General features: G+C 38.4%; 1 protein-coding gene and 2 long non-coding RNA genes across 4 annotated transcripts in view; 1 reads left to right on the top strand and 2 right to left on the bottom strand.

Annotated features, from left to right (window-relative positions):
- prkar2aa (protein kinase, cAMP-dependent, regulatory, type II, alpha A) overlaps nucleotides 1–27,942 on the top strand; it is a 43,572-nt gene that overhangs the window by 1,350 nt on the left and 14,280 nt on the right. Inside the window, exons 2-3 of one of the 2 annotated variants that reach the window (XM_005478353.4) lie at nucleotides 135–406; nucleotides 27,125–27,160. In XM_005478353.4, coding sequence (XP_005478410.1) covers nucleotides 160–406; nucleotides 27,125–27,160 — 283 coding nt within the window. In that variant the 5' untranslated portion in view covers nucleotides 135–159. Of the gene's footprint in view, nucleotides 1–130; nucleotides 407–27,124; nucleotides 27,161–27,942 lie in introns of both variants that reach the window. The other variant, XM_005478352.4, reaches the window with a different exon arrangement.
- LOC112843316 (uncharacterized) lies at nucleotides 161–4,231 on the bottom strand. Its single transcript, XR_003215600.1, has 2 exons — nucleotides 968–4,231; nucleotides 161–456 (listed from the first exon to the last, which is right to left on the bottom strand). It is a non-coding gene; the product is annotated as an uncharacterized LOC112843316 (long non-coding RNA).
- On the bottom strand, nucleotides 7,359–17,704 carry LOC102076884 (uncharacterized). Its single transcript, XR_270276.4, has 3 exons — nucleotides 11,999–17,704; nucleotides 11,403–11,544; nucleotides 7,359–10,681 (listed from the first exon to the last, which is right to left on the bottom strand). It is a non-coding gene; the product is annotated as an uncharacterized LOC102076884 (long non-coding RNA).

Raw genomic sequence — 27,942 nt, 5'->3', positions numbered from 1 at the left:
AGTCTATAGTAAGCCACAACTGTATAAATCAGCAATTAGGCAACTCTCAACAACAGCACAGCCCTGCACTTAAACACAAGTATGATTCTGTACCAAGATCAGTTGTGACAAATATTCTCTCCTTTTCTAGATAGATAGTACATCAAGCTACGCACAGCCATGAGTATTGAGATACCGGTTGGGTTGACAGAACTGCTGCAGGGCTACACTGTGGAGGTGCTCCGACAAAGGCCGTCAGACCTGGTGGATTTTGCCGTACAATACTTTACCCGTTTACGGGACACCAGAAGTCAGGATGGGGCCAGCACAGGCGGCAAGACGGGAAAAGGAGTGATGTTTGACGGCGAACCGATGCAAACAGAGTCCAATGGAGAGGATGATGAAGATGATGACTCCGACTTTGAACGTAGGTTGATCATTTTGTTGTTGAGATTGTCAGCTGTTGTGGTGCAGGTGCTTGTGTGAGTGAAATGGGACACAGTGAGTGATTGTGTTTGATTTTGTTAGGGAAAGAGCAAGTGAAGGTGAGGCCCAAAGACTTGTTACTGATATGGTCAGAATTTATCCATCTTCTTGGGAGATTCTTTAGCGTGTTACATCTGCCATATTTTCATACATGCACTTGCTCTCAGAAAATCCCACTGAGCAGACAGCTTGGCAAAGCAGACATGATCTAATCTGGGTCTACTACATTCTCATCATCTGACTTTCAGGATCTGAAATAATTTATTATGTATGTGTGTCTAAGGATCTGAAAGATCCGTCTTTGTTAAATATAGATTCAATTTGCTCTTTAACATATTCTTAAATTAAATTTATACTTCCAGAAAACTGAAATAGCCCAAGATGCGAAAGGTAACAAGGTAAAGCTGTCCTGTAACGACATATAATGTTGTAATAACAAAATCGGCATGTTGTTTTCTCAGAGCAGTAAATGTGTGTGTGTATATATAACTCTAAATTGTACCTCAATAGTGATACTGGGCCTCTTTTGCATCCATCCCTTGTGTTTGGCACACTGGCATTTGATGTAAGCTGCTCCCAAACTCAGCTGTCCTCTGTGCTCCTCAGAGCAATGTGACCTAGATCACACCAGTATGTTCACTGGCATCATCTGTAAACTATCATGCATATATGTGAAACTATGTGGAGATAAAAACTGAAGCCCCTTTTTCGTTTGTAAATAGTAATTGGAATCCAAATACTGCAACCTAGCTGGCTGCGCAGCTTTTGTCAAATCACCGGCAGGTACCAGAGCACTAAAGTGAATTTTGGGCTTCATGAGATCTATGTTGTTAGTGTTCCTTTTTTTGAGCTTCTAATTTAGTTTTGTGGTTTAACAATTATGCCAAATATACAGTTTTAATCTCTGCTGAAAGCAATGTTGGCTAGCCTTGTAGATTGGTACAAGCTGGTTCATGGTGAACAGGGATTATGGTTTCTTTTTCTGCTAATACAAAATGGGTTCTGCCCGCTGTAAAACAGCTGTGACTTCAGCTGAGAGAGTTGTTTGTGTGTGTGTTTGTGTGTGTGTGTGTGTGTGTGTGTGTGTGTGTGTGTGTGTGTGTGCGCGCGCGTGTGCGCGCTTTGGTGTACACGCACCAGATGTATCTGAGTTTCAGTGAGTCTTTTTGCATACTTGTGAAAGTAAGCAGTTGTGTTCTGGCATCATTTCACACCCGTTCAAATTCCAGCCTGGTGACGACATAAAAAAATGTGTCCAAGTACACTGTGATTAGCAATCACACCTCATTCTAGGGGATAATAAAGGAAAGGGAGCTGCAACAGTTGTGCTCCAGGGAGAAATCTGGATTCTGGAGTTCACACACATGACTTCCATGACATTAGATTATCCAGCAGGCTTGTGTATACTTCCCCCAGGGGAACATTAATTTCTGATGGTAATAACACAGGCTTGCATAATGAAGGGTATCATGTGCTCTTGCCTGACCACTGCTGCAGCCTATAGGTATAAAGAGTGATCTAATTCAGTTAGTTCACTAGCACATGCTCTAAGACAGTTGCTTGAGTACTGAAGACACCAAAATAGCATTTTTAATCCACAAACCAAGAACGTCAGTTATTTTTTTTAGGTAAGAAATACAAACCTGGTTCGGTTAGCTATAAAGGGGACCGTCTGCATAACTACTATGCTGATAAAATACAAATGTCATACTTCTACTTACTTAAATTATGATCGGTTATTTGGGGCATTTTGGTGAATTTGATACTTGCTGCATGTCAACTCTTGCATGCCTTCTGCTCAAGACTAGGAGAAATTTTTCTCACATTTAGAGCACAAGTGATTAAACTGTATTACTGCTGAGTTGGCAAGTAAGTTATTTTGAGTTGCTATCGTCTTTATAAAGTATGGGTGTTGTGAAATTAGTATTGAGCTGAAATAGTATTGAGCTGCTCAGTGTAATATAAATATTGTTTAGCTGATTTTGTTTTTTTGCTTGATTTTTCATGAATCTGTGGTATCTGGATAATCTTTAGACTTTAATTCTATTGTTTTAATAGGCTACTTACATTTACGATGACTCACCAGTGTGCTCTTAACCTTTCTTTTGCTCTGAAGGAAATCATTGAGTGAGTGTGTTGGCTAAAGGCCTAACATGTAAATGAACTAGATAGCTGCTTGTGTATTTCCATGGATGGTACACCGTATCCCTAAAAACATGACGTCTTGCGGTAATTTACTTGTCTTGTTTCTGTAACTCCTGCTGCCTGAATCCACTTGGGGCTCACCACACAGGTCCAAGCTGGTTACAAATAGGGGATATAGTTATACATCCATCATATTTTGGTGATATTCAGGTTTTTAAGTAACCCTTTTTATATTGAGGCTGAGCTTTTAAGAAGTTATTTATTGAAATTTTTATAATCTTCTTTCTTTTTGCCAAACGGCTGACATGGACACCAAACTGTGGGTTTCTGGTAGTGAATTTAAGATTTGTATTTGGCAGGAGTAAAATTCACTTCTGTGAATATTAGGATTGCATCATACTTACCTTTAATGGTTAGTAGCTGAATCCAGAACAAATGCGTCCATTTTACTCAGTTTTCAGAAATACAATGATAATCAGAGGATAAAGGGACTGGCAGTATTTATGAAGAAAAAGGGTGCAACACAAGGGCATCTTTCTAATTTGTATATGTGGTTTTCCTCTCCTTGCCTCCTCTACTGTCAGTTTAGCAGTGCTTGTTCACTAAGAGAAACAGGAGGGGATGAATGGATGTCTCTGTGACTGAAACAAGCAAGGCTTTTTAGTCAAAGATGGATGGAGGGACAGATGACTCCTAGAGATGATAATAGAAACTAATTAAAAGTGTTTTTTATAAGAAAGACAGCAGGGAAAAAGCAGAGGCTGTATTAAAAAATAATTGAGGGAGGAGAAGAGAATGGGTTTATGTAATTATTCTAAGCTGCACAAAACTTTATAGAAATGCTTTGTAGCTAGATGGTGGTGCTGCATGGATTCATAACAGAATGTCAGCTTAGATTGTTCTCTTCAGAGTGCAGATTTTCCATAGATTAATAGCTCTTAGCCAGTTTTGTCTAGTAATGATTTAACTGTATCACTTTAAAGTTTTTTTTTTTCCTTCCTTAAAAGCATCGGTCCATATTTTCAAAATTCTACCTCAGTGTGTTGTTTTGATTATTTATAAGCACTGGTATTTTGAAAACAGATATCTTGAGAGGAGTCATAACGTCATCAGTGTTTCCTTTTCATCGCAGCAGCTCTCTTGCAACAGTAAGTGCAAATTTTCCCAGATGGTTGGTATCCATTTCGGACTGCAAATCTTCTGTTGCTGTTAAACATGCCATTAGATTAAGAGATAAGGTCTCTTAGAAATTTTTCTATGATACATAGACAACTTTCTAAGAAGGGTGTCCGCCAGTCTTTAAATGTCATCAAAATTGAACACATTAAATAATAGGTTTGAGGGCCTTACAAAAATTTAATAAAGTGCAATAAAAGGTTTCAGATCTCAAACTCATTTGCTGTTTTATTTAGGTGCAAATTAAATGTGACAGTGTGTCATCAGTTTTGTTTTGATGTGATTAAACCTAGAGTAAATGTTTTGAGTTAAAGTGTGTTTGCCCTGTTAAGGGTAAATACTGTTAGGCCTTTATGCATTTAAGTTCTTCTATCAAAGAAAATGTACAGGAAACAATAAAGCTAGTTGAAACACCGGTAAATGGAAAAATATATTTTTGTAGACTTCGTGTTGCAAGTAGGGCTGCCACAAACGATTATTTTGATAGTCGACTAGTCACCGATTATTTTTGCGATTAGTCGACTAATCAGATCATGCATCCATTGGACGTAAAATGTACACCTGAAAATATGTTAAACGTTTATTTTGTGACCCAGAAAGAATAATAATTGTAATATTAAAACTAACTAGCTGCCGCCATTGTTGACAACTGCGCTGGGCCGCGCTATGAATTCTGGAACACAGTTTCTTCTTCTTCGGGGTTTAACGGCAGCTGGCATCCTTGTACATGCAGTGCTGCCATCTTCTGTTTCAGTCCGTTATTACACTCTTAAATACTACTACTTATTCCTGCGTCTTTTGGGATCTTACAAAGCTTCAAACGACGCGTCGACTATTAAATTAGTCGTCGACGATTTTAATAGTCGACGTAATCGTGACTAGTCGACTAATCGTGGCAGCCCTAGTTGCAAGTAGCGCATGTTTTAGTTTCCATCATATCTGTCCAACATGATAGAAAAACACTATCATGCACTCGTAGATTTGCATTGAAGATGTGGTTGTGTTCTAGTTTCGCATGGCCACAAGAGTCCCCCAGTCCCAAAATTCATCATCTGGCCAAATCCGAAAGCTTCATCAGAGCAAAAAATTTATCAGTCCGAGTTTGGCATATGAGTCGACAAATGTGTGGATGTGTCTGTCAATGCAGACCACAGTTTGTTTCTGTGTGGAGTAGATAAAATGTGTTTCTTGCATGTTTGGTTTGTGTCAAAGGCTCGGCGTAATTTAGCTCAGAGTATGGCCGCACACAATGTGATGAAATTCTGCCGGTGACCTCTTTCTGTCTCCACCCTTGCTCTGTCACCACCATCTCAGTGTTGTTTACACCCTGCTCCCCCAGTCTCTTCCTTTGCTCCCATAGTGTTCTGCCTTTCTCCCTCTATGTCCCTCCATATTTTTCCTTAATGTCTCTTAAGCAGTGATGATTTGGCTCCTTTTTTTTTTCTTTTTTTTTTAGTAGATAAAATTAACTCATAACATGATTGTCAGAACAAACTGTTTCTAAAAGAGAAAACAGACTCCTATAGCTTTCTTTGATGTAAATTGTGATCCTGCTACTGTTTTCATTTTTTCCTATCCCTCTTTAATTCATACATTTGCTACTGGACCATTTTCCCCCCTTAAATTTGCTTTGTGCTTTAGTTTCACTTATTTGGGATGAAAGTACAGACTGCTTTGTCTCTAAAGACACTAATAATTGGTTCAGTAAGACGAGCTGAGATGTCAGTTTTCATTTTCGTCTAGGAGCTTTATGTGTCTGTGCACAGTGGTAACAGTGATTAGTGGAATAGGGAGCGCATATACACTGAAATGACTCTTGTCACTGTGAGTGTGCACAATTTTATATCTGTAGGTGTGCATGCTTGTGACTGGTCTCAGTTTAGTGTTGTGCAACAAGTGACCTGATTAGTAGACAGCAGTGTATGTCCAGGGTGCTTTTAGCCTGCAGACAAATCTCATCCAGCCTAGTATGGAGACCAGTTCGACTGGCAGTCTGATGGTGTTAAGTGGAAAAGCCCCCAGACAGCTCATACTACTCAGTCTGGCTGACAGTTCACTAATGCAGTAGCTGTCTTCCTCTTGTCTTATTTTTACCATATGCAAAAAAAGACAAGTTTTTAAAATTGCTTTTTTCTCTGCCTTCTGTTCAGATGAAAACAGTGTTTTTGTTAATGTTCAGGGCGAGTAATTATCAAATGACCAACATGGTGTTTGTGTGGCCCCATAGGATTGGCTACCTCCATAGACTGAACCTGACTGAATCTAAAGTCGGCAGCCCAAACACACAAACTAAACCAGCTGTAAGATAACGGAGTGCTGGCAAAAGGATATTCAGAGGGGAGTAATACTGCACTGCTGGCATTAAGAAGAAGAAAGAGTAGGCTGTGCTAGCTGAAAAGTCTTCAGATACAACTATGAAAAATTTTGCTTATCCCAGTTGGTGACAATACGTGATATTAGCAGTTATTAAGTTATAAAATCTGCCTGGGTCTGTCTCACCTTAGCTCTTCTCAATGCCCTTCCCACACAGCAGTTTCAGTGTGACAATTTCACTTTAAACAAGAAATTGAGGAGTAGTGTTAAAGTTGTGCGTCAGCAGACGCAATTACAATAGGCTCTGATTTAATATCAAACCAACGGACAGGATAAACCCTATTTCTATATTCTCTCATTTTGATTGATTGATATAGCTTTTCCCAGCATGCACATTACTTTCAAAGACTGCAGAACTGCAAGCATGACTGGTTACATGAAGACATCTTGACATGAAAGTGTAGTGAGGCAGATTACACCGAATATAAATCTAATAATGATGATATTAATTTTCTGCATTAATTGGAAAATAAGCTAAAAATTGCCTGGATTGACTAATCATTAATACCAGAGATCATTATCCATCTATTTTAAATGCCGTGTAGAGTACATAGCAGAGGATTTGATGTTCCAAATTCATGATATAAACATCCACCATTGTGTGTTACTATCCACACATCCTATTTTATGGTCTTAGTCATCTGTACGCTAGTAATAATTTTATAGAAGAAGAAATTTTGTTGAAGAGATGTTATTAAAGGTATGTGAAGTATGACCAACTGGAATTTGCCAAGTTTATGGTCAAATACATCTTTAACTGAGCACCTAACTTTTAAGGCCACTTTTTGTGCTGCTGTCAATAACAAGTTTATGTATGTAAAGCTGAGAAATAGCATTAAATAATTTTTTAAAGTATTGTATCATATATTATAACTTAACTAGTAATTTAACCGTTTTGCTTATGCTAAATAACTTTGTGTCGCTGCTAATTGATTCGTGGTTAAAGCATTCTAGTCTAATGGGAGGTGGAGTCTGTAAACATTGCTAAGGTCATAAAATTGATCTCTTACATGCACTCTGCATTTTCTTTTCCTTTTTTGCGCCTGGGGAATAGTATGCATGTATGTAGTTTTTGTCTGCCTGTTGATCAGACTGTAAAACTCTAGATTTGTGTCTTTGTTGTGTCAATCCTTTGATTTGTGTGTGTGTGTGTGTGTGTGTGTGTGTGTGTGTGTGTGTCTAGTTTTTTTTTTTTTTTTTTTTTTTTTTCCTGCTTAAAATTTGTTATCAGCTTTTCTTATCTTGGTGTCTCTTTCATTAAATGTCTTTGTAGTCTTATCTTTCTACCTTTCATGAGCCTGTTTCTTCACATCTCTTTGTAGGGTTCACAATTTTTTTTTTTTTTTTTTTTTTTTTTATTCAAATTTTCTTAATTCTCTTGTCCTGTTTGTATATTTCTGTATATGGCTTTTTGAAGTATTTGTCTTTACATCATTTTCTGGATCTATATCTTTTTAAAATAACAATAAACTACAATAGCTAGAGATGGCTATAGTGTTAGTTCTTTAGCAACTCTTCAAGTCTCAAACACTTCATGTGGAAATGAGATTCCAGGAGACATTTATGTAGCTATCGTAATCTCCATTTTCCATATAAGGTATTGTCTCCATATGGACATTTTTATGTCTGACAATAAGACTTGAATGGAGCGCATGTGTTTATCACTAGGATCCCCTTTTGTGTCATTTGGACTAGTACAGAATAGTACAAATGTGTTAGTATGACTTTTGATTAAGAAACAATTAACAAGAAAAAGGCGTAAAGCCATTACAAAACACTTAAGATCAGTTATTGGTACAGCAGGCTATGATACAACTTGGCTTGCATGCATTTGCTTGTAGACATCATTTGAACCTTTGTACTTCCTTGTTCTCTATCCTCTAGCCATCTTAGTCCCTGCAGCAAAATGAGGAAGTGGTGAGGGATGACTGGCTTAAAGTGAGAGATTGCATGTTATCTTCTGCTGCACCTGTTTGAAGTTCATATGCATCCCGTGGCTCCAGCACACTATTCTTCGGAATCATAATGCTGTCTGAACCCTGCCTCACCAGTCCATTTAAAGCCTTCAGTGACACATCTATGTAGATTTATTACTGCCATCAGAGGCATCTAGATTACATACTTCTGGACAACAGATCTGAGTATGATGCCAGCCTTCTTGGTGTACATTAAATCCAGGCTCGAAGCCATTTGGGAGACGGATGTTTCTGTCCCAGTCGTGCAGAAGGGTCAGGTTGACCAGTGCAGACTGCTGTCATGTCATCGTGTTGATCTGTTTGGTGCATTAGAAGAAGGTGTGTGATGTTTTGTGAATTCACAGTTCATTATGTGTTACGTCTCACCTTTGATTGCCATGTGCAATAGATAATGTGGTATAAGCCAGACTTCCCATCAGTGGAAATGATAGTTTAGTTTCACTCTTTCTTGAAAAATAAAACTGTAGTCTTTATTGAAAAAGTTAAAGGCTCAAAGTTATTTAGTATACCCCAGTGTTCTAACAAAATATGCTGTATTTATCTTACTATAGTTATATGAAGATGTGCAAATTAAAGTAAGAAGGAGAGCAGGAAGTAAAAGAACTGAGAAGCATGTATGTTTTTAATTTTTTTTATTTATTTATTTATTTTTGTAGAAAATGTTTTAACCAGTTTTTACTTTTTCCCCCCAATTTGGACGATCCACAAAGAAAGAGAGTTTTAATTTCAATTCACTGGCCAAATAAAGGCAATAAAACTAACACTAAACCAATATTCTAGGTATCAGAAACATGCCCGTTTATTGATGTTTCTCTTGGGAGAGAAGCGGGGGGAACTACAGAGGGGAGTGAACAGATGAGGGCATGGGATAGGAACAAAGTTAAGGAGGATGACAAAGACCTGAATAGAAATTATAAAAAGAAACAAATACAACTAAAGGATGTGGGAATCATTCCTCCAGCGTTTAGGGTTGTTACTGGCGCCACATTTGTCTCAGAGGGCCATAGCTCCAGGCTGTAATTTGGGAATCCCGGTCCTTACTAAGAAGTAAACCAATGCTTTTTTTTTTTTTCTTTTCATTTTTTTTCACACATTTTCATGGCACTCTAACTGATTCATGAAGATGTATCCTCACAAATGTATCAGATCTATAGATCTTATATTGTTTTCTCATTTTTGAGCACTCTTAGCCACTGTTGAATTGTCTGCAAACATACTTCCTGTGTGAACAAGTGCTTTTCCTTTTCATGGGGCAGCCATTGTTGATAATTCTCTCATAGCTCATGTTGCTCTCATGTATTCATATAGAAAACATCTATAAATGGAAAATATAGCGCATAAAGTACAGAGCAGGGTTGTCAAACTCATTTTACATCACTTCAGCTTTAAGTGGACTGAATCAGTGAAAGTCCTGACAATGGATGGAAGTTTAACTACATATTTAATCCCTGAAATATCTTTATATAAGAAAAAAGTGCAACAGTACATCTCAGATTTTCTACATGGTAAAGAAATGCTGATGCAGCAAATGGAAGAAAGCTGTCAGCACAAATTAAATATGTAAAATTACAGAAAAAAAAACATCCTGGTAGCCCATTGCCCAGACTCCTGTAATTACAAAAAGTTTTGTTATTGCACAAAAAATGTCCTCCATTAAAAATAAAAAATAAAAATCCACTATAGGCCTGAACAGAAATGTCTATAGTGAATGGTGATAAAACAGGAACTTTTCTGTCATTTAATTCTTTATCTCTTACGTAATTACTTTTGAAGTATGAATAGCCATTTCCCTAAGCCTTCCAGTGGGCCGGATTAGAGTTTTTACCAGGCTGATTCTGGCCCCTAGGCCTTATGATTGACACCCCTGGTGTAGAGGAAACTTGTGTTCACATAGGGTTCAAAGGTAAATGCCGAAGGGAAAATTTGTTGTCTGAGTATGTATATACACATTTCGAATAGTTCATTTAGCATAAAGTCCAAATATCTGCCTGTTCAATGCAGTGGCTGTAAACTCAGATAAGCCTGTGACCAACAGTTGTTGTTTTATCTGTTTCACAACCTAGCGATGTGAGATAAGAATGAACTGACGAACCTGAAACCTGGTCGGTTATCAATTTATTTTTTTAATAATTTCTACCAAAAATATGTTCATCATAGAAATCATAATAACTTAGTATGTAATGTCCTCCATTGGCAGGCTGTTTACCTGTTTAGCCATGACAGAACACATGGCTAACACATTGTGCGGACATTGTGTAAAAGGAAATTTATGATTCATATTTTGCAAATCATGCAAATCCCATATTTTAATTGAAAATAGGACAAAGATGACATCATCATGTTGAAACTGATATATACACTCTTTAAACATTTGAATTTGAATTTTATGTCAACAGTCATGTCCTCCCTTTGTTCTCCCAATCGGTCTGTCAGCCTGCTGTTCTGTTTCCACTGGAACCTACTGTGTCATTTTCACGATCTCCTGTCTCCCTTGGCCTGCGTGTGTTTGTCTTGATGTACTTGCCCAATCTCATTAGGTGACATGGCTTAGAGAGAGAGAGGTTATTAGGGCGGTTTAGCAGAACCATCTTTGGCACAGTAAGTAAGAGAATTAACAAGGAGCCGAGGTATTGAGAAAGAAGGAAAACATGAATGAGAAGAGGAGACTGAATGAGCAAGGAAGCAGTGGTTAATATCAGCCAAATATCTTTAAAGTTTGACTTTTTCTACTCTTTTAGCCTCTTTAGCTGACAGAATGTAAATACTGTTCAGAAGTAACAAAAATCAGGTAAAAAAACAAACACGTAATTCTTTGGGACCTGATGAATGTAAAAACAATCAGCCCAAATAGCAAAGAGAAATTAAAAATGGGTCTTAGGAGGTTAAAGGAGATTTGTTATAATCACTCTAAATAATAAGTAGCACAATCAGGCCTCCAAGTGCTGCTGAGGAGGTAGAAATTAACCTTGCATGGTTTTTGTTTTCTTAACTCATCAAATAACATTTAATAACATGTAATATGTTACATAAGAAATTAGCCATTTTTTTTTCTTTTTTTTGTGTGTGTTTTGTGTTAGGCAGAAGTCATTGGTGATTTTTGAAATGGAGGGGAAGGATTACATGACGTGACAAACGTTGTAGGGAATGGTGGTAGTCTACATCAATACTAGAGCTATTCCTTCTGGACTTCCAGTGTTCATTTTAAAACAAGACGTAAGCCCGTTATAGATCATTTATGAATGCAACATCTGGAATTAAAATACTTACTAGCACAGTAATAAAAGAAGTAAAATAGTCTGCAGGGTTGGACAATTTGCTCCATAGTCTATCGATCTTATCATCCACCTTTGGCGTCACTGCTAGGCAGCAGAAGAGGCTATCCACCCTCCATATTGAATAATGTGTAGCCCTGTTGAGAGAGAAACACACAGACTGGCGTTTCTCACAAGGTTTAAACATTAACATATACTGTTCATTGATTTAGGCAAGCATAATTAGTTAATGTAAGTGGACAGATAAACAGCTATGCTGAACAGCTATAACAGTAGCAACTTGTAACACTTGCTGGTTCTTTACTCATTTACCTTGGAGCTACAGATCTACTGTCTAAGGAGTAGATCTGCTTAGACAGCAAGTTTTGTTTTTTGTTTTTCTTTCCCAAGATTTTGGGATGTTTTATTAATTTACAGACAAACATGATTGAAACCACCAACCAACCACCTTGTAGGAGGAAATGGCAGGTTGCTTGGGAAAAAAAACATGTGAATGGACTGTACATAGCAAATAAAACAAATTACTTTCACTAACAGTTGATAATGACAAATGGTGAATCCCAAAACCCACCAGTAGTTTTCACCACTTACCTGACAATAGGGAGTCTAAATAACTACCTTTAAAATAAAAATGAAATGGTTTGCTTCAAGACATGTAGATTGCCTTCAACATGGCGCTCTACACTGTTTCAGCTATTGTTACCATAGAAACCACTGTCCTTGAAAATACTCTCAGCCAATTGCTGCTGGACATGACAGTGAAAGGGAGCGGTCTCACATAATTGTGAATCAGATAAAGAAAGTTGGGAGGTCACTGGTAGTTCACAGCCCTCCCTTCTGTAACAAGTATCTGTATCAATATATTTGCATAGCCTTGATATGACCGACTTTCATATCCCTGTCCTTGCGTTGCACTTCTGATAATTTGGGTTTGTGTAACCCTGTTACTGTTTTTCTTCTTAAGAGTAGCTGCTCTGTTCATTGGCAGTCAGTAAGAATTGAAGCTGCAAGTGAGAATCAAAGAAAATAAGAGTCATTTAAAAACAAAAGGAGGATGAATGCAACCTGTCACTTGTTTGCTTTTGCTGTTTGTTGTATATTTATCATTTTAAATCTAATAAACTTCCTTTATTTCCATAGTAACACAATCTAATTTTTTATACTGGGTTGGATTTGTTGACTTGACTGAAGTACCAGGTCAAACACGCTTGGCTGCTTCAGTGGCATAACAAGTGGTACCCATGAGTTAGGTAATTAAATTCACTACCATTTGACATTTAACTGTAAACATAAGCTTGAGAATTTGGAATTTTGACCCTCTTTTGTGACTGTAAATGGTCATGTAATGGGAAACCACATTGGCCTTGTTTATGTTATACTTCAGTGCTTTGATCAGAATGTGTTACGCTCTAGGCTGTGCAGGCTGACTGTTCTGCAGTTCATAGTTGTACCACCACACAGTACTGTTGAAGGTGAAATAGTGTGTTTTTACTTGGGCGTTAATGACATTTTTTGTCACCCTGCAGATTAAAATAAATGCATGCAGCATTATCATGGGTACAAGTAATCTTACATCAGTTAGCCACAGCAATAACACCAACTCCCTAATATTATATAGATCTTCTTTGTACCCCCAAAGTAGCCTTTACAATTCAGTGTATGGACATTGGTGCCCTGGGAATGCACATTTTCACATTTGCAAGTGTGCACATCTTGCACAAATTTGCAAGATCCTTCGGGTCCTGAGAGTACATAAATAAGAGTACAAAATACCATCCTGAGCAGTAACCAGTCAGTGGCTGTAATACCACTGTCTGGTGTGAGGAGTAATATTGGTACTAATACTGATATTGGCCAGATGGGACATGATTCATTATAGCTATTCATGTTTTTTTGCTTTGGTTGCCTTTGTCATATGGAGGATGTGTCATCCCTTGAGATCTTTTCTGACATGGGATACATAGATCTTTATCAATCTATCAAAGTAATGGTATTCATAATGGCTAGGTATGTTGTTGTGCTAAATTATGTGTGGTATTTAATTTTAAATTGGATGCTTTGTAATGCGTTTGTGTAGCACCTGTACACCTCACATGGTGACATAATTAAAGATGCTTCGGCCTATAAGCGGTTACGAAAACGTGTCTATATACACTAAACTTAACTAAGCAACAACAACAAAAAAAGATTATAAATTGTGTCTCTATGTTGGGGATATTTATTTATGGCACCCTGTACATAAATGCGCACTACATTCTCACTTTCTAGAAGGTTATGATAGATGTTGCTGCTGTATGCATGTAGTCTGCAAACTAACCTTAGTTCCTGTTAATGTACTTGCCAAAGCTCAGATTATTTTCATTACTGGTGAATCTCTAGTCTGACATGTCGCAGACAGTCTTCATTGGTCTGTTAAGTTTTATTCCATAAACATTTCAATCTTTAATACAGCTATTTGAGTGAAGAAAAACTCAATGTAGGAGAGGTCTGTGTTCATCTCTTTCAACTAAAGTCTTGCTCACAAAAAATGGAAAAGCAAAAGCACAGAAAACTGCAGGACAGTAATCTGGGAGTTCTCTGCACGACATCGGAGTCACCAAAAGGGGAATCGAGGTTGGTCATGACACAAGCGCCTGAAGCTAAGGACTATAAATTATTTCCTGCTATTTACAGATGATAAATGTTGCAGAAAAACTACACCAGCTAGGTTCATAAATTTAGTACCAGATAAAGTCAGAAGGGGGATTGCTGTCATATACGTTCTGCAGTGTCAGTTTCCACAGGTGACTGATAATAATGCCCAACTTGTGCAGATTTATAATCCAGCAAACTGTCAGTTATATCTCAGATTCTGCTAACATTAACATACTAAACACTTCTTACAAACCAAACCTTTTTTGGTCTTTATACTTTTTTTTTTTTTAAAATGGAAATTTATACTCGTGTTCATATCTTGGCTGTTACTGGTCTCTGGCAGTTTGTTTTGGGCTGCTAGCACTGCCAATACTCAGCCACACTTGGCTGAATTGTGTTAGAAGCATCGTGTTAACCTCATAATCTCCTAGTCCTAATTCCTCCAAAACACAGGTGAATCCTTCAGCACCATTTCCGCAGGAATTTAAACTGTTCCTGTGGTCTTCCTCTGTTTTTTGTAATATGAACCATTTTTTTTAACATCATTTTTCTTGTGCAAGATTGCACAGATTCCTCGATACTGGCACAAGTACGCATTACACTGTGCATCAGCTTTGACATCAGCATAAAGCTGTCATCAGTGATGCCCAGTAACTATTAGCTGTCTTCATGAATGTGGTGTTTCTAAGAATTTCTTTTTGGGAGGAGGCAGCATATTGGTCATTAGAGACAGTGTATTGCCCCCCTGAGAGAAGAAGTCTGGGAAAACAAACTACAGTGTAGTCATTTAGCTTGGTCAGTCCCATAATCAAGTCATAACTACTAGGTTATGAGTCAGTAATATGTATTTTATTCAGTAGACAATCATCAGTGAAGAGTAACCACTCTTAGTTTACTCAGAATGGTCAGGATTACATTAAGTAGCTGCTGCTGGATTAAAGTTACACTTGATGCTGATTAGTCTTGGTGTCATGTAGCATAGTTTGTCTGGTTTTATTTGGGGTTTTTTTTTCATTGATGTTGTGTGATGTCCAGTAATTGAAAAAGATAGCACACTCATGATGTTTGTAACACAGTGGTGCTTCTTTCGCTGCACTAACTGCTAGCCTGTGTAAATACTTGGGAATTGCATAGTATTAACACTACCAGGGGCATGGGGGATTTTCAAAGACCTTAAATAAGCACTTTCTCTAGTGCTTGAATATCATTTGCAAAAGCCTTCGTACGCCTGTGTCTGTGCTGCCATTGCTGCTGCTGCTTACAAACTTTGAAATTTTAGTGAGACTTTTGTGATAACTTGGAGTATATACTTAAGTCAGATTTCAGATAGCTGAGTAATCAAAATAAACATTACATTCTTAGCTGTATTGTCGATCTTTTCAGCCACCTCTCACATGTAAGCTGTGCAGCCAATTAATTTTATTTTTTCTGTGTGAATTGTGTGCTTTTTGGGTTACACAGTAAACCATCTCCTAAGGGATGTGTTTAGCTTTCCACTGCATAGATGACTCTTTGAGTTATCTTTCTCACCAAAAACAAAAGACGACAGGTTTGTTAAACTACAGCCAGCCACAAGTTGACTTTGGAAAGTAGTACATTTTAAAAAGCCAGAATGTACCATCTACTTGACACAAAGAAAACATTTTGCTCCCTGTGTGAATCTGTAACTAGGAAATGGCAGGGCACATTTTTTTGGTTTTCTGGTTACTTGCTACAAGTTTACTATGGAGTGCATTTGATTTTTAGTGGTCAAAAACTATCCACAAGTTCCCATAAACACGGGTAATACAGGAAATTGTATTAGTGAGAATGTTTTGACAATATTACTTTAATATCACATTTTGTGACAGATTGAAGTAATAAACACAAGAAAAATAGAAGTCAGTTTGAGCTTAAAGACATTAGAGGCATTGGCAAACCTGATGGCTGTGGTGATGGGAAAGGGTTAACACCAATGCAGCTATAAGCAGTACAGGGTTACTTCCTTTTAAGGGCCTGAGTCTTAGGGAGCGTGTGATAGAGGGGGTTAGATACTGGGAAAATGAGTGAGTCACATATGGGGCAAGGGGAAAGAGGGAGAGGACGAGACTTTTTTTTGTGTTGAGAGATGGTAAGAGTTAAATCATAGGCAGGATGTAGAGTGAGCAGAAAGTTGCATGGTGTGAAACACAGACTGAAACAGTAACTAAACTGAGTGTAATAGCAAAAAGAGGAAGCGTTATGACAAAAAAGATGAAGGTATAGGCTTTGAGAACTGCTGAGACTTTTGTTTTGGCAAGGACGAATCGAAATAGTCTGAATCAGTGAACAGTAGGATGCAACATTTACAGCAAATGTCACTGCAAGCACAGTACTGTTGAAAAGGAAGGAAAGGGCAGGGTAAAGATACAAGCAAGGTAGCTCCTCCAAGACCAGCATAAACAGAAGGGGAAAAAAAGGTAGTATGTACATATCAAAAGTATAGGAAAAGACGATGTGGAGGAGAAGATGAATAAAACGACAAATAAATTATTAGATAGTTGAGCTTCTATTTAAGTAATCACAGGATGTTGTTCACCTGAACCCTTCTGTCATAAATTCCAGAAAACTTGGTAAATCGGAGCTAACTATAGGCTGTGCCAGTTTAATTTTGTTTGTCCCTTTATGTCCATACTTTCTATATTACATCAACCATTAGTTTTTGCATCAGCATGTCACAGTGACTGTACAAGCTATTGTTTTATGCTGAAGTGTCTAAAATGGGGTTTAAGATATAGCCCAGTTACTAAGTAAAATTGCTCTTGCACCATTCAGTGCAGCCCTGGTAGATTTACTGCTCTTTATAGAGATATAAAAGCTGTTTTTCCTCCTTAAAAATCTATATCAGCACTTGCCAAAATCCTGCTTGGCTCATTACAGTAGCACCTCATATCTCGCTACTCAATTGTCTTTTTCCTCCCGTGAACTCCTGAAGAATTGCTGCTTAAAATCTCGTAAATTTCTATGCAGCCCTGATTGACAGGTTATGTTATTAGTCTGCATCCATACAGAACTATTTCTTGCAGAGTCTTCCAACCGTTAAAGAGTTATTATGAAAAGTTGTTTTTAGTTATTTCGGCTGAGGCTTAACTGATGAGAATGATGCCAGACTTTTCAGTACCACCATAGTTTTTGCTGCTGTGACTTATCTTGCTTATTTCAGGTGTTGAACTTTAAGAAAAAAAAAGGGGGGGGGGGGAGTTCAAAAGTTTGATCCTTGTAAACTCCATCCTACTGCTGGTGGTATGAACGTGCAGTTATGAACTGATGTTAGCTATAATTTTGTTGAAATATTAAGCATTTTCAGAGTGTGCTCTGTCTATTTGGTAAGGTCCCAATTTGCTAGATGCAGTAATTGGCAGGTTGCTTGACACTGATAATTTGACTCTGGTATGACGCACTGCAACCAGCAGGCATGATACGTCAGCATTCTTCATACATGCATTGCACTACACATTTTAACCCAGTATGACACAAAAAGATGCCACAAGGTTTGTTATCGGTCTGCTTCCTCTCTGTAAAGCAACCACAAGTTGGGACATTCAGAAACCACACACTGAACTGATATATCAGAAAACCGTGAGAATACTGTTCTTGATAAGACAATTGAGATCAAATTATTTCATTTTTTCTGCAAAGCTGTTTTGTCACCCCTTTTTTTTTTTTTTTTTTTTAAAGTTTTTTACACTTGCTGCTTAGTTCACCTAGAGTTATGGAGAAAAAAAACCAACCTTTGGTCAACAAGACCAGTCTAAAAGGAAAAAGTTGTTGGAGCTCCTTTGTCTCCAAAAAAAGACAAACACTCACTATTCTGGGACTAAGACTCTGAGACTACCCAGTCGCCCACCATGTCCACCTATTGTATCCCTACTAGAGCTGTGCCATGTCATATTGTCCAGTAATAGTAGTATAAATTTTTACATGATATTAAAATGTCATATCATGATATCATTGCTATAGCAACATTATGCATTTACCTTAGTTGTTTTGTGCACTAGAGACAAGACTAGGTATGTCTGTGAGCAAAGCCGCCTGTAAGGACTCCCATGAAGATTTAGTATCTAAAAAGAGAACTAGCTTAACAGCCTATAACAAAGCATAGTACTTTGGAAATCTGCAAGAAGATTGTTCCTGCTAGGGAACAAAATGGAAACGGTAAACTTGGTTCACCACTTGTTTCAAAAACATTTGAGTACAACAAGGATACAAAGGAGGAGATGCTAGAAGCTGGTGATATGCGACCCAAAAGTAAACAAATGACTCGATTGCTAGCTGGATACCATATGACAGGAAGAGCAAACAGTGGATGGAAATTACTGAGGTGGTCACATGGTAAAAAGGCAGGGTTTTAAAGCAACTGGTTAAAAAGCTTGGCCCAAGATTTACAACATACTAGCTGGAAAATGTTTTTCAATTTTATTTTACAGGATTAACTCTTACTTCTTACTGCTACTTCTGTTGCTGTTAAACTAAAGTGTTAAACAACTATATTATACTTTTACTTAAAATTTCCAGAGAAAATACTACCTAGACTACTTTAGTGCTAACATCTTTATCCTGGATATATTGCTGTGTCACTACTGTTGCACTGTAATGCTCCTGCTGCTGGCACCTTGCTTCAATAGCTTCACACTTCAAATTATGTAGTGTGTCATCTGTGACAGTAGCTCATTGGAAAAGGATATTATAAATAATGCTGCCTGCAAGCTGCAAGCATTGATGAAATGTTGTTCTGGATTTTTTCTTTATATTCAGAAATCTTCTTGAAATATTGTCATATAATTTTGAGGGTCTATTGCCTCTATTCCCTACTATACATGTATTTTAATTTAATGAACCTGTATTCATTAAAAATCCCTGTTTAAAAATTGTATTAAAAAAAAAATGTGTTTGTGTTACCGACTGCTGATATATAGCGGTACATGTATAAATGTTATCTGTGGAGCAGAACATGCAGGGTAATGGCATGGAATATTTTTTTCCCCCACTTTAGACCAGTCCTCTGTACTTTCCCTCCAGTGAGCGGAATTTGTATTCAGTGTACAAGGGAGTGTGCAGTAGTTCTCGAGCTGATGATGTGCTTTATTGAGTCTGCTTTTGAGTTTGCCAGTTATGTGTCTACGTCTCCTTTTTGTGTGCCTATATGAACATCTTTCTTATGCTTTATGTATCTATGTGGATTGTGCTTCCTGTCTTGCTGTGGGTCCAAATGCCTGTTTAAGCTACTGTTCGTAAATGCATGCGAGTGTGTTTATGTGAGGGCGGGCCAACAGAGTCTTGCTGAGTTGAAGTCCTTGGCGGCTAGCTCTGGAGGAGAGGCAACACGTGAGGGGAAGCTCCCCGCTCCACATCTGACCCTGATCCCTGACACTCTTATCAATCAGGCCTTGAGAGGCAGAGAAAGTAAGAGGAACAGGCATAAGCATAGAGGCTGAGAGGACTGGATGAAAAGAGATGGAGAGAGGAGGAACAGATGGCAGGAGCTGTTGCTGAGCAGGGGATATGCTTTAGGTGAGGTGGGAGAGAGGAATAGATGGCAAAACAAAGATTAGTGTAATTTTTGGTCTTTAAAATTGCATCAAAAATCCAAATCACAAATGTCTGTAAAGTCCTAGCTTAATCTCAGAGCTAGTACCAACTAAATTATGTTGGGGTTTTTTTTTGCTTTTATTGAAACATTATTGAATATGTGTGTATATTTTAGATCTATCCATAGATCAGCTGTAAACATTTTAGATGCAGTTGTTTTTTGTTTTTTTTCTATCTAAACAATAATACTAACATTTTATTTTTGCAGGTTGAGCAAAGTTGTAGGGATGAAACTATACAAATTTCTCAGGAATTGGGAGTTGCTACTGTGGAATTGGAGATGAAAAAGCAATCAATCATTTTCAGCTGCACTCTGATGCTTGAAATGAGTAAATTACTACCCCTTGTGTTTGATATGCTGGCAAAATAATGATCTTCCCCCTCCCGTAATAGGACCTGTGGATGTGTATCATTTTTGAAACTTGAGTTAGGGTTAGACTTTAAGGTAAATTTTCGTGATGTAATAAAGGGTGTCAAATAGTCATGCATCATTCATAGTCTATTTTCAGTGTTGTTCTGAAAAATTGCCAGCAGCACATACACGCCAAGCACGATCAAGTCCCCGTCACTATTTTATTCTGCCAGACTCGTTCTGTTTAATAGATTGAAGACTCTAAATGGTGTTTGACTCTCTGCCAGGATGGCTAATGTAATGGACTGACCCGGTCTTTTAAAAGCCAAAAATTTCCTCCGTTTCAGTGTTACTATTCCAGGAAGAGTGCTTAAACGGAAACTAGGAGGTGTGAGCAGCTAATACTAGACAAATCCAAACTTGTCACTTTTTTCTTGTAGCACTACGCTTTGAAAGCCAGCACTGCTTCCTTAGTTTAGGTTGGGGCTCATTCATTCCTTGTTAACTGTGGCAGATTGGTCTTTTGTGTTTTCTTCAACTGTACCTCTCGAACTTGTCAGTCTTATTAGTGTCATCACCTAGTAGGCCTTTTGTTGAAGCAAACATTGCAGAATTGGAATTTGAAGCATCTTCTGGCTAAATTCCTCATTTGGTCTCCTCCAGCTAACTGAATGATGTATCGATGGGCTGAGCAGACAGTTACACACTGAGAAAGGTTGCAAGGGAAATCGATAGAAAACACCAAGCAGGGAATCTCTCTCTCCCTCTCCCCTTCATATCCGTTTGCCCACTTCCTGTATTTATGCACAGTCTGAAGTAAGGGTGCTCTCTGTCGTTCGTTCCTTTTTTCCTTTTCTGTATTGATAGTCGTACAAGGTAGCTCAATAGTCATCACTCATCTTCCCCCCCCTCCACAGTCAGAATCACTCTATCACCCCTTCTGGTGTTTTTGTTTCTTCCTCTGTGGTCCCCTCTCTATTTTACTCTTCCCTCCATCTGTTAATGCTGCTATAGCTGTGCGTGGGAGTATAGGGAGGGATGGAGAGAAATGGGAAAAACACGAGGAGGGGGGTGCTCTTCTACTTGTTACGAGCTGGATTGTTTGGGGGGGGGGGGGGGGGGGGGGGCTGGTGAAGGGGGTTGTGTTGTTATGGCAATGAGATCTTCTTTGTGTTAGGTTGCCAAGGCAACTTCAGGCGTACACTTGGTACCGCCACCACCATCACCACCACCACCCTACCCCGCCCCCAACCCCCTCAGCCACATGACTGTAGGGAGAGCACTTCACACTTTGCATGCGCAGCCTTATGCACCCACACACTGGAAATGCATAAAAGCATGTGCACACACAATTTTATTATATCTACATCCTTTTAAAAGAGAACTCTGCAGACTGACAGTACCCAATTCACTTTTAAACTGACTATTGTAAACAAACTATTTTACAGTTAAGGTTTAGATATACTTTTTTTTTTTTTAGCCATTAGCATGGACATTTGAAAATTATCCAAACATTTACTGGCTACACTGGAACACTTGAACAGCAAAGTCATCAGACCAGAGACGATGGGTTTTTAGAGTAGATTTTCTCAAAGTGGAACTGTTATAACAGAGTATCAAGAAGGTGTTTTTAAGTATTAGAGATCTACTTTTCAGATTTTTTTTTTTTTTTTTTTTGGTTGAAAAGATTTCTGCAGCACAATTGTTTCTCACCTCAACACTGCACCTAAATGACCCCGAAAGATCCACGTCTACTTGCTGTTTCGTTTGTTGACTTTGGTTGCAGTTTGACACACATGGTGGTGAAATGCATAGCTCTAAAAAACCACAGGACCAGAGAAAAGGCAGCTCACTGTTCACGTCACCGCCCAGACTTTATATCGCATTAAAAGGGTCTGTTCTGAAATAAACACAGTGCAGCAGCAGATCACCAGTGCAGTGATCATCACTTATGTGAACTGCTGCAGATCAGCAGTTTGTGATAAGATCCTGCGGGTGTAGCTCCTCATACCTCTGTCATTTCAGCGCAACCTTCATGGTAGCACTGAAATATGGTTGCAGTATCACAGCAGCAGTGATCCCAGGGCAGCGCTAAATATATCAGAGCCCTCAGTGTTATATGGAATCAGGCAGTATGCTGCCTACAATCAGGGGACACAGACAACCAAAGGGAACTTAAAAGCAATTCTTGTGGACTTGTCTCTGCCCAAAAGAAACTGGATGAGCCTTTGAAAACTTCTGGACTCTAAGAAGAGTAAAGAAGAAGAGGGAATCAATCTTTTGCATTTAAATAAAAAAAAACAACAACCCCCAAACCAATAGAATTTAGGCACCATTTGAGGATACAGTAAAATCATGGAGGAGGACAGTATTAACTTGTAAAATATATGATCAGTTATTCTTTTAGGTAGACCATATAAAGGAACGTGAACCTTAAACAAGTATGTGAAACCTAAGCAACAGTGGTCTGGAAATCAATGTGTGCTTTAAATGTAAAGGGCAAAAGTACAGACAACAGCTGTAAAACAAAATATTGTCTGCATATATTCAGTCAAACAGCAGTGAGGTGGGCATTATAGCAGCTTTTTGCTGAACAAAGTATATCAGTGTTTCCAAGCATGGCCTGTTGTGGTCTATGTGTGGATCTTAAATTCTGTGTGAGAATATTCTTTTTTTCTTCTTTTTTCCTCTCGTTTTTGTGCCTCTTGCCTGCGGTACCTGCAGCGATCTGACCTGTTCGTGAGTTTGAGTCGGATCAAAACAAATCATTTTAAGCAGTTTGGAATGCGTCCTCCCTGTTGGTGGGTGAATGGTAGCGCTTAAGGGAAATGGGGATTGTGTTGAAGGGAGAGAAAAGTGTGTTTGGGAAAGGGTAAAAATTAGGTTAAGCTGAAGTTAAATCTTCCCAGGTGGTGGTGGGATTTTTCTCAATGCACCTCTTTTAAGAAACCAGCTTATGTTAAATTTTTCGTTCAGTGTATCACAAATTGTATATCTTCAGAGCTACCAAGCTCTTATGGAAGAAGGGCTGATAGATGAATGAGCAGGTGAACCTGAGGTCACTGATGGAAGAATGTTAGTGTTATGTGCATGTGTGTTAAATACATACTACATTGTTATGTATTTTAGCATGTTTAGTCTTGATATCTAAATTAACTACAGCACATATTCATCTTGTTAGTTATAGAAAACAGTATTCTGTTTTATTCAAGAACACTTACAGTTAGTGATAGACCATTTAATTTTAACCCTGAACTAATGGGTGGGTTGCTTTCCAGCCTTGCTTTTCTGCAGGCTTCACCTCAAGTGCTGTGTGCTGACCACATTTCTTATGGACATGATTTCCAGTGAATGAGGTGGAGGAACAACTAAACATGTGAAAAAAGGGCAAAAAGTATACTACTGCTCTCTGTGAAGCTAAGACTTGTTGACTTTGGTTGCATAATGACGCATCTGAAGTCAGAGTGTCGTTAGACTTTCCCATTGTAGCTTGTAAAAAATAAAAATTACTAATCTGTTATTACCTCATATAAATTGCTTTTTTAAATAGTAGTTTAAGAATTAAAATTTGTTTCAATAAGATGATGTTTTTAAAGCTCATCACAGTAATTACCAATATAGAAAACAGTGTGCATTACTGAAGCCATACTGACATCACTACTGTAAGACATAACTTAAGTGCCCGGACTGAGATTTTTTTTTCTAATTTTACATGAAATATATTAGGTTCCCTGTTAAAAAAGTAAAATAGGATATCAGTGTAATTGTGTGTCACCACTGACTGCTCATGTGATAAACAAAACAGTGACCCTTTTGTAGAAAAAAAGGCTACTTTTGGATTTATAATCTGTATTTATGAGACATTTGTGTGTGTGTGTGTGTGTGTGTGTGTGGGTGTGGGGGGGGGGGTGTTTTTTGTTTTTGTTTTGTTTTGGGGGGTTTTAGACAAACATTGATTTGTGTAAGTGCCATTTTACCCCACCACCACCACCACCACTTCATGCATTAGTGTTGGCAAAATGAAAATTAATCTACTTCCTGTTTTGGCTAATGTTCATTAACATTACCCACCCAGTTTTATGAGAAAACACAAGATTATCTGCCTCTGCTTTGTGTAGAGCCTCTTCAAGAGCTATGTTTTTGCTTTGATTTGAATGGTTAAATTATAATCTGCCAAGGACTACTTCAGTTGGGCTTGTAACTTTTATTGGTGGCTCCGACACTGTAGGTTCTACTCATGCGTTGGCATTAAAACTGAACATGCAAGCAGGCAGATCCAGATTTCAAGTTAAGGAGATCACAAGAGCCTGACTATCTGGTATATATGTGAGAGCTAACACACACACACACACACACACACGCACACTTCTGTATCATTTTCTCTTGGATGTGACACAGATGTCAGTGTACTATTAACTAGGACCCCTCTATGGCTTTATCTGTTGAGCCAAAGTAAGCCTGACCTCCAGAGAGAGTAGGCATTGTTAAACCCTCTCCATATCCCCAGATGACTGCAATAAAGTGGTGTGTGTATGTGAGTTTTCCCCAAGCTCCTGTCTTCACAGTCCAGATCTAATTTGCTCTGACAGGATGGTAATAAGGTAGCAATGGACACATGCTGTGTGTGTATCTGTATTTCAGCCGTGAACCATACCCACACTGGCTTGTAACAGCCCACTGCTAGAAAGCAGGTGTTTAGAACCTCAACCTTACCCTCTGCGTGCGTAAATGAAGGCCATGTTGCACACAGACTTAAACACTCACAAGTACGTACAAACTCGAGGGCACAGCTGTTGCACTGGCTTTACCGAAGAAACACATTATGTAACCAACTTTAGTTTGTCTAGATAGAAATGATATTGTCTCATTTTTGTATCTCATTTGAAAAGCTATCAATGCACTAAAGTAGATATACTTCCCAGCCATAACACACACACACACACACACACAATGCAGAACCATTGTTTCACTGTACATATGCTCTCATCTACACTGCTATCTATTTATACCCAGCTGTGTTCTTCCGGGCTGCCATAGCTCTGAAAATGTCCTTTTGTCAAGTGTGCAGCACTTGAAATCATGACCAGATATTAAACTCAATTATAGTTGTTGTTGAAACATTTCCAGGAAATATTCCCTGATTTAGGTAGGATGTTTTTCCTGTGTTTGGTTTTAATGTTGTTACTAACATTGGCTAAAGCCAGCTCCTGTATAATCAACTATCAAAGTAACACAGGGAATTAATGTGTTATTGTCCAAACTCTGAATAATAACAGATAGAAATGTTAAAGCTGTTTTATTTCCTTTTAAGAGCTCATTGCCCTGTTAATAATTTCTTTGACACAGGACCTCACCAGTCCTTGAGCTTGGGAGGCCATAAAGCCAGGAGAAAAGATTGTGAGCAAAAGGATGGCTTCGTGGCAAGTATTCCTGTGCCTCAGCTGGGCAAAGTCTGCAAAAAAAAAAAAAAAAAAGGGGGGGGGGGCAGCACCAGCAGTAAGAGTAGCTGCTGCGTGCCCAAATGGTCAGCTTACATTAGCAGAAATAGACCAGTTTCAGGCTGTAGTCTCACCCAGTTAACTTTAAGAGTACAGCCCTACTTTTCATGTCTGGTATGCACTGTGTTTAAGAACACTGTGTGAAAAACTACTTTGTGGAGGCTCGTTTGTAACACGATAAAGAGTTCAGTATTAATACACGCAGGTTTACTGGTGTCCCTAAGGAGAAAGGCGTTTACTAGGTGTTTTAATCAAGACTGAAGGCAAAGTCCATTTCTTGTTTTATTGCTCTCTGTATCATGATTGACACCATAAAGGGACTTTTCATGATTGCTCTTATTTATAAATTATAGGGCAGTGTAATAAAAGAAGGGTAGCTCCTCTTTATTTTACAGATGTCACCACATCTGAACTGTATTGTAATTTGAGTTCATAGTGCACTCCATCCACTTGTATGAACATGACACAAGTTGATAAGCATCTCTGTGAATATGCAGTTACTAATGTGCATTGACCATTATTTGGCTCAGTGTTTGTTTAGTTTGTACAGAGTACAATGTGTTTAGCTTTGGGTTTCAGGAATACACTGGGCAATTAAAAACAATCTGGGATGAGCAGAACTCAGAAAAACACATCATGCCGCCTCATGTTTTGTTTTTTCTTCATCACATTGAGATCTGCAGCGATTACCATTACATACTCGTGTTTTGCTTAAGAAAACACTGGTAGTGGAGGTGCATGCTGTTTTGAGTCCTTGAAAGCTGAATTTGAAAGCAGAGACAGATCACATGTGCTATCTTGGTGGCTCAGAAATGTTAACAGCGCCCCAGCAGCATCTGTGCATCCAAACAGTGCTTTGCAACAGCTTGAAGCTGGCTACACTGGCGTGCATACAAGTCGTCTTGTCGAAACAAAATATAAACAAACCGCAAACCTCTGAATGCAGAAACCTGTCGACACTTGGGGGAAAAAATGTGTTGCTTATTTAGGCAACCAAATGATTATTGCATGTAATGTGATCTGTCAGCTGGATTTTATTCCAGCATAACCTTCATTACACATACGATTAGTAAGAAATGTTTTACTTGTAAGCATCTGAGGCTTCCTTATTAAGTTATTTGGAAATACATTCATCTCTTTTTTTTTTTTTTTTTTTTTTTTTGTTGTTGTTTTTTTGTTTTTTTGTTTTTTTGTGATCAACTTTTGTTTCATTTTTCCACTTTGTAGTCATGAAAAAATGCATCTCTTCAGTTCAGGGAAAGTGTGTGTGTGCGTGCGTGCGTGCTGGTGTCTTTAGTCACTGCTCATTAATGTGTATAAAGAGACTGATAACTCTGCTAATCCGAAAATGCTCTTTGTTGCATTCTCATATCTCTTAGCCTAAATCTCTCCTGGTTGCACTTGGTTTCTCTCTAAATCTTCTTGCCCACCTGCACCTCTGAATGTGTCCCACTTTTAGTCTCATTATCTCTGTCTGTCTACCTTTTGTCCAATCTCCTTCAATTATGAACACCATCTGTTCAGAGCACATAATAGTTATATGGATTTTTTTCTTCCATATAATCATGAAATTGTATTAAATGTCACCACATTAAAACATAATTCTTTCTTTCTGTCTGTTCACAGCTCCACCACCAAGCAGATTCAACAGGAGAGTGTCAGGTAAGTTCACCGGCGTGTGTTTGTGTGTGTTTGACGTCATGTCCCCTAAGTGTAAACCACACCACTGGCGACATTACATACATCACTGCCAAAACAGCTTACCAACAGTTTGTGTTTGTGTATGTGTGCGCGCCTGTGGGGCTGATTAGTATCTGCTTTTGCAATAGAACGGTGTTTAGGCATTTTTTTGGGGGGGGGGGTAATCACTGTATTTGTGCACGTCACAAATGTACAACAGTGTTAAGAAGCTTCACTGTGGTGTGTTTTGGGTCTTGTGCGTCTGCCTCGTCTCTGTTTCTGTGTTTTTAGTGTCTGTGGTTTGGTGTGCACTGTGCTCTTGTTTTCTCACGCTCCGTCATACTTCTGTAGTGTTTACACGAGTGGCTGAATGTCGTCAGCCGTCACAGAGCGCTGCACTTTGATTAGGCTCTGGGTGTGTCCCCTGATGTTTATCTGCACTGCTGTTTTATCATTACTGACCTCCTGTCTTTGCCACAGTCTTATTAAGGTTTCTTTGGAGAAATTGCACATTTTAACAACTTTCTTCTTCTTTTTTTTTTTCTTTTCATAAAGCTAATTTAGAACAATGACATTTTGCTGCCCAGAGGTCCTTGTTGCTATGATTTGGTAAACAGAACAGTTCAAATATTCTTTGTTGACAAAGATGCTGTGTGGTGCGAGCAAACCTTTGTTGTGGTAATGTTGTAAGACACGATGATCCCTTCAGAGCCATGAGGAAGAATTGCTTTAATATAGCAACAAAGATGGAGCGTCACTGTGAT

This window comes from Oreochromis niloticus, linkage group LG20, assembly GCF_001858045.2.
Source record: "Oreochromis niloticus isolate F11D_XX linkage group LG20, O_niloticus_UMD_NMBU, whole genome shotgun sequence".
Classification (NCBI taxonomy): domain Eukaryota; kingdom Metazoa; phylum Chordata; class Actinopteri; order Cichliformes; family Cichlidae; genus Oreochromis; species Oreochromis niloticus.
Note: the sequence above shows the minus strand (reverse complement) of the source record. Positions and strands in the feature narration are given on the sequence as shown.